Below are 7,840 nucleotides of genomic sequence, written 5' to 3' on the forward strand. Positions count from 1 at the left end.
AAAACAGAAACTATTAAATACATTATAATTCATAACATTGAGCAATATTAATTTTAATATTTTGTTATACTTAAATCTACATTAGTTTTTATTTCCCTAATTTGTATTTTTGGAGTGGGTCCCCTGTCATACTACTTAGGCCAAATGTAACTCTTGGTCTCCCAAATGTTCTATGGTATATTCTGCTTTAAAATAAACTCACTAACAGTTTTGCACAAATGGACAAGGCCGTAGTGTAGATTGAATAGGACACATATTGGTTCACAGCTGGTTTAATATGGAGATGCTCCTTAAAACATACTTATATTTATCACATTGCCAGTCAACTAAAGATTGGAAAAATTTCCAATTCATAAATCTTATGCACAAAGGAAGCATTTCAAAGCACAGAGGCAAACTGTAGCTTGCCCATCACGATCCATCCTCTTGAATCCTCCTGGTTAAATCACCCGTGTCAACTGAGGTTTGTGCAAAATGTAGCCATGAAAGTGGTATTGCTTTGGCAGGGATGAAGTTGGGGTAGCTCAAATACTGATGAACCTTCAGTATTCCTCATCAGATATGCTTATTTGATTCACTTAAGTTGCAGTTAGGTAAAAATGTAAACATAGATGCTAGGTAATCACTATGAAACAGTTAAGCTTCCCCAAAGTGTGCTTAATTAAAAAATGCTAGTTTTGGACTTAGTTACCTAATGGCTCACTACTGTCTGACTGAATTTGTTTTTATCCTTTAATCTACTAAACATCTTTCACTCCAGACTGCCATACTTTTGAGTAAGGCCTACTTGGGAGTTAAAATCCAGTTGTGAAAATTTCTGCTGCATCTCAAGAACTAGTTTGCCTCAGTTGGCATTAGAACAGGACAGTTGAAGGCACAATTAATTGCATTTATATGGTGACCCGCTTGCCAAGTGATTCACCAACTTGACACTGACTGTATTTTTGTTCAGTTTTAAAACAAAGATGCATAAGTATATTCCAAGTATCCAATGATGCCTGTTCTAATACCAAAAGAACCTTTAACTACGAGTTCCAACTAAACATTTAATAACAGAAGGTACAGCCCCATACTATGCATGCTTTATTGAAAGTTGTTGTGAGCAAGTAGGCAGCTATATAAATTATTTACAATAAATAAGTAAAATTTTCCTGGATTTTTTTTTAATAGGGAAAAAACCTGTGGAGATGCAAGGGGCAGGAAGCAGAGCACAGGTATTTTGGTAAGTGGGAAAGCCTTGGGAGGGCTGGAGCAGATGGGCGTGGGCCTGTGCTAGGCCTTCAAGAGACTCCCCTACCCTAGGCATCCCATGATCCACTTAACAACCTGCATGTTTATTTGATTCATTGGGAAGAGCAGGGATGGGGAATCATTAAGTGACAATTCTCAGGACACGTGCAAACTCCATTATGATCATATCTCAAGGGTTAACTGTAATACTTTCCTACTTTGGGTTTCCCACAATCTTTTTACCAAGTATTATTATGAGATTTCCCTGCACTTCTAGAAGAATGCCAAATAGAAGTATTTCCAACGTGCTATAATTAGGATCTTGCTCAAGTGTGACAGATGAAGTTTACAACATTCTTTCCAGGGTTTGTATTAGAAATCAACTCAATATATTTCTAAGATATCATTCTTATTAATTTAAAATTATTTGTTCTGATATTAAGTTTTTGAAAACAGAAACCAAGATAGAGCTAACATTCTTGAAATATCAATGGCAAACCTGAAACTGATTTCCATGGCCAAATCTGCACAACAGAAAATCTCACTTATGCTTTGGAAGATAAATTAACCATGTGCCATTAAAGATAGCTTAAAATGAAGTTTGACACTGTAGTCATGAGATACTCAGAGTTTTACATTGTTTGCTCTCTTCAGGAAGCACAGATTAATCTGTTCTCCATTAGTTACCAAAATACATCAAATGTCTATTTTATTGATACAATTGCTACACACCATCATGGCACAAATTGCATTAGAGGTAAGGGAGAAAAATGATTATTTGGCAAAATCAGTGCTTTTTACCTTATAAGATGTAGTAAAATATGCTTCAGATTAGGGCATTACTGTAACACAACTGGCAATATAAGTAGTTTAGCTAAAAAAGAAGAAGCCAAAACCACTGGAGACAGTGGTGAAGGTGAATTTGATTTGTTCATTCATGGGCAACAAAACTATCATCAAATGATTATTACACACAAAAAATCTGTATTACATAGAGTCACAAGAATTTTTTATAGAATGCTTGCCTATACAATAACAATGCTGATACATCATACCCAGCTAACAAAATGTACATATCTGTAAAATATATGCATTTCATTTTACTTCTCTCAACACTTCTTTAAACAATACAAAATCAGTGCTTAAGAAATATGAAAAATATTACAGCAAACATACTTTATGTAAGTCTGTGTATGCTGAGAAAAATCTCACCCAACGGAAACATATAATACTTAGGAATTGCTTAAGAATTCACTAATTCTTCAGTACAATAACATGGAACCAATTTGTATACTGAAATACTTTGAAAGAATTACAGGAGCCATAAATGTAATCTGACTGAAAGATGGGTTGCCAGCCATAAAGGCTGCTCTTCATATACCCATGTAGCTCAGTTCATGAAGGTCTGAGGAACTAACTTACATAGATGAATGTATAGTTCTTTTCATAGAAGATTCCCAAAAGAGCTTACAATAAAACCAATAATGGTAATGTAAATTAAGTCTGCTTCCAATTCCACTGATATATACCATTGACCTCAAATTTCCACCTCCATAAAACTCCAAGTTTCATTGCCAATGAGCCTATTCTTTTCAACTCATTAGTCACACACACATATATGAACTGTGGCTTAGCTGCTCGTTTTTTATTTATGAGTAGGCATAAAGCCGAGTTTGAGATAAAACTTTTTCTCCTATGTTGGAAATAGTGTTATACAAACCAATTGCCATGCACAATATACAAGTTTAAATGTGGCAGAAGTATAAGCTGTTGTAACTTTATGGGGGACAAGTAACAATCCTAAATATGAAGCTATGGTTCACTAAGGCATTATTTTAAAAGGGAAATGGCAAAAGAAGTTCATCTTTGAGTAGCTAGCACACACAAATTTGACTGGATGACTTTCCAAGTATCTATCTTATAGTATATATAGAGGTATGATACAATTTGAAGGAACTTAAAATGGCATGCCTGTTAATAAGAACTCCTGAACTCAGGCAGTTTGTGAGTAATATAATTAACATGAAGATTTCAAACCATTTAGTGTATCAATCACATCCAAACTGAAAGCTCTGAAACTGAATTAGCAAGACAATTAGAAAACTGAAAAGTTAGCACAAACATAAGCAAATAATAGACAACATGCAATCACATTTTTACAGCTCCAGAAACTCCCAAGATATTTATGTGTAATATTTATTTATGCAACATTTATTTCTGGGAGACATAAACACAGGATAAGTGTACTAGGCCTCCATAAAATTCTAACATACCTACTTCCCATCTAAACATCCACCCCAAAAACCAGATACAGACAGAACAATTTTTAGAACCAATGCCTACAGTGGTATCAGTACATGTCTATCATGGCTTTGGAGACCAAAAATAAAAATAAAAAACGAAGTTTTATCTGAAACAAAAAAGATCCTCACTTTAGCTTAGTATCTACAAACTATGCAGCTTGACTATCAAATGTTTAGTAGGAGCACATAAAATATAGTATGCTGAATATAACATATAAAGCAGCAATATTCATTACAACTGGATTATTTTTCAATTATATTAAAAATAATTGCACTTGTAGTGTAATACCTTTAGTCAAAGTGCAAAACTGTAAAAAACACAATTAATATAAATATATTAATATTATAAGGTTGTACCATGCAAGAAAATTCAAAGTATCCAATGAACCTAAACAAGTTTTTAAATATTTTTTTTCCTGTTGTGACAGATGGCTGTAAAAACCAATATAGTTTTTTCTATAAAACTCCCATGTACAATAAATTATACCATTGCTATAGATTTCCTAACTGCCATCTTTAATTCAGAACTGGAAGAGCAGAGTATGTGAAAGCTGCAATCCTGCAAGTAACAGCCTGCTCTAACAGAATAGGTTTGATTGCAGATATAAAGCATTCAGGAATGCCATGTTGCCAAAAACATGACGTAAGATATTCTAAAGACTCTAAGCCAGATAAATTCTAGAAAAAATGGTGCATGATGCAAGCTATGTCATCTGTACAAAGTTGACTGTTGAAATAAATAGAATGGCAGGGACAGTTGTTTTAAATCCAAAATCTCCTTATGGCATAAACTAATCTGGCTATCCATTTTTGTTTTAATATATGGATTTAAATCAAACTCAAAGAAAACTTTTTTTTACATATTCAAGCAAGATAATTTGAGACAAAATGTTTAAGTGTCTATCATTTGGTTAATTATCAAATCCTCAAATAAGATATGATCTTGGCCAATTTATCTTATCTATTTTATCTAACAAAAATATGTCCATTTATCGAGTCCTTGCACATGAGTTTTGTATCTAAGTGAATTTTTTTCTGTTAAATTTGCCTCTTCATAGTCAAAAGTAGTTTTTAAAATAAGTATTTTCCTCTCAGGTTATTCTAGTACCAATCTGGCCAACAGTTTCCATTTAGCCAAGATTAACGAAGTCCTGATATTAATATAGCAACCACTTTCAAGAATTATGTCACAAACTCATAATACAAACAGTATTTGGTCTTTTGCCACTCACTTTAAATATTCATATTAATAGTTGTCTTAAAATTTAAATAATTGAAAATATTCATTAAAACAGATTCTGATCCACAAATTGATTTTATGGCCCACAATTAGACTCTGGGAAATAAATTTAGATAATTAAAAATGAGTATTCTTTAAAACAGAATCTGGTCAACAAACTGATTTTATAGCCTACGATTAGGCTTTGGGAAATAAAGGGTTCTTTGAGGAGGAAGTCCAGGAGATAAAGGTGACAGGTACCAAAACCTATATGTTCCATACCAAGCACAGAGGCCCACCAAAGTGCCAAAAATCTTGTCCCAAAAATCATGGAAATATACAGCAGTAGTAAGAAGCATGAAAAACCAGATAAAAGTCAAACAAGCCAGTGCTAAGAACAAACTGTTCACCACTCTGTGCAGTCTAGAACCCTGAAAAGTTTTCACACTGGGCATCACAGCCATTTCTTCTAGAATCATTAGAATACAATATGAAAGGAGGAAGGAATGTCCTGAGATATCAAAACTTTGCCAGATCCCACCAGCTTGTAGGCACTGTAGTTGGTTGGAATGTTCTTGAGTCACTACAGCAAGAGTTGATGATTTGTAACAACTGCCTGTGAAGTCCTGAATGAGCAAAAATGTACTTGTGCATATATACCAGATGATAGTGCCAACCAGCAATGAGAAAAGGCGAACTAGTACAGGCAAAATATTCTGGAGGACATTGTAGTTGGTGAGAGAGATGAATGGCAACAGCAGAGAGAATGTCCAGGCCCAGGCAAATTTCACAAAATAGCTGTCAGAGATAAAATAAAGAAAAAAAATAGTTGTAATAAAAAAATGATAGCAATGATATAACCTTTTAAATAATTATTAGAGAGGAATTAAAAACGTTCTCCAAAATATAATCTAGACAAATTTCAAATGAAAATTTTCCTCAAAAGGAATAAGAAAAAAAAGATAAACATCAAACTGACAGGCTATTATAAAACTTCACATGGCCCAAGAAAGTGGTTAGCTGCTGATTTCTAGTTTATCCCCCTCAATTCTAGGCAACATAGCTTTTAGTGTACAACAGTTAGAACACCTCACTGTTAAATCCAGCTGCAGCTCTATGTAATTGCAAATAGCAATTATAATTCAGTCCTGTTTATCCCAGACTTTTCTCATTTCTACCTGGTGATAAATAGAACTGAATTAGAATTATCATTTGCAAACCATATGCTTACATAAAGTTGTATTTCTTAATTGGTGTATGTGACCAGTGGAAAACTTACTTTTATCTTATTGTGACATTCTTCTACACGTTTAAAGATAATTTTAACTACTTTTAAAGTTAGAAACTCTCTGAAGGAAGCTTGCAGCAATAAAAAAAATTAACCAATTTTAAAAATTAATCAAAACCTTGCTGCAATTAAATTTAACCAAGTTATGACATTTACTTTTGATAAGAGTTAAACAGGTTAATATTTAGCAAAAGTAAAATCTCCTTTGAGTTGAACTTAAGTGTTGGTGATTTTGAAGCCACACACCTGTACTTTTCTTAATAACAACATTGCAGTCATTTGCCATTATCTATTCTAAAATGTTTTTAACTTCCTAATCTTATCTAGACCATAGGATTTTTCTGGTGATTTCTAAGTACTAACCAGCTCTTACCCTGCTTAAATTTATGTTTTTACGGGATTGCAATTCAATTCATATTAATCTATGGCTAGTAATTAACCTTACTATATTAATACTTATTACAATGTATTCTTCCCAAAGTTTAGAAAAAGTGAAGACCAGTTAGCCAGTGGAATAAATTGCCGAATAGGGAACCATGAGGTTGCCTTTATTGGATGTGTCAGGCAGACCCATGTTAAGAGTCTCTTAATTTGGATTCCTTCACACAGCAAGACTTAAATCATGCATTAATCAAAATAGACAGCATAGGCTCACTGGCTCTTTCTCAAACTATACAACTTGGGAAGCAGGTTAGAAATATATCCCCGAGAGAAGTGGGGGAAACAGACAGTACCCTTCACCCCAATATAAAAGAGCCAAGCCTCTTCTGGCTCATAGGCCTCCCTCATTCATACCGTATTTCGTCAACACCCTTCAGCAAGCCCACTACTCTTTGCCCCTCTGCCAGCCAGTGTCCCCCTCATTGCGAGGTCCTGCCTCTCGGATCCCCTTGATCCTCCTCTTCCTCCATCAAAGCCCAGGACTCTCAAGGGTCAGAGAAAGCCCCTTACGCATTGAGCACGTTGCGCTTGTTACTCAGGTAAGTAGCAGCCAGCGGCATTAATTCTTTAACAAGGGATCCGATCACCATGAAGCTCATCAATGCCCAGGGCATCATTCGCCGCACCGAACAGTGGGTCAAGTAAGGCAGCAAGAAACGCGAGCCTCGGTCCACAGACTCCATGACGGAGGAGTCGGCAAGACCACAGCAAAGGAGAAAGCGGTGACCCACCCGGCACGGAACCTCCAACCGCCGTATTGCGTCGATGCTCACGTCAGCCAGCTCCGCCTCTATTCCACCCCCCCCCCCCTTCTCCAAAGCTATTACAACTGTGCGGAGGGAGGCGAGATAAGATGGATAGAATGCGCATGCGTCTCTGTGCAAGCTTCGCGAGCCTTGTAAATAAATCCCCGGCGGTTGAGGTTTAAGTTTGTCATCTTCCGACTGCGGCTGCGTAATAGAGGACACGTGCTGTTCACTTTGTTTTGGGCCTTAGTTACAGCTCCTATCTCCCCTACGCGTATTTTTTTGTGCTACGTGAAGAAGGGTCTCTTTCCCAAATGAAAGAATTCTAATCTTTTTCTCACAGAGTTGCTGGAGCCCCCTGATTATTTTGGTTGCTCTCTTTAACCCCAAAGGTGCTTTTCAAAAGGCAATTGGACTTCCTTGGTTTTTTATTTTCCTTCGGAGATTTTTCGCTTCTCGTCCAAGAAGCTTCTTCAATTCTGATTGAATGGTGGCAAACAGAAGGATTTACGTCCAGTCCAGTTGCATGTTGAAAAGCACCTTTGGGACAATCGTGACCTGGATGATTGAGAATCTCCACGAACCTTGCTCTCTTAATTCCCCCCCCCCCCAA

The 7,840-nt window shown here is 35.9% G+C and overlaps 1 protein-coding gene across 1 annotated transcript; it reads right to left on the reverse strand.

Annotated features, from left to right (window-relative positions):
* Positions 1 to 2,224: 2,224 nt before the first annotated feature.
* Positions 2,225 to 7,262, reverse strand: FITM2 (fat storage inducing transmembrane protein 2). The gene is made up of 2 exons (XM_026665020.2): positions 6,992 to 7,262; positions 2,225 to 5,550 (listed from the first exon to the last, which is right to left on the reverse strand). The coding sequence occupies exons 1-2, from the start codon at positions 7,162 to 7,164 to the stop codon at positions 4,938 to 4,940; spliced, it is 786 nt and encodes a 261-aa protein (XP_026520805.1). The 5' UTR covers positions 7,165 to 7,262; the 3' UTR covers positions 2,225 to 4,937.
* Positions 7,263 to 7,840: the final 578 nt, after the last annotated feature.

The sequence above is a fragment of the Notechis scutatus genome, chromosome 3 (genome assembly GCF_049901735.1).
Source record: "Notechis scutatus isolate UNSWTSFEM ecotype Mainland chromosome 3, rNotScu1.2, whole genome shotgun sequence".
NCBI lineage: Eukaryota > Metazoa > Chordata > Lepidosauria > Squamata > Elapidae > Notechis > Notechis scutatus.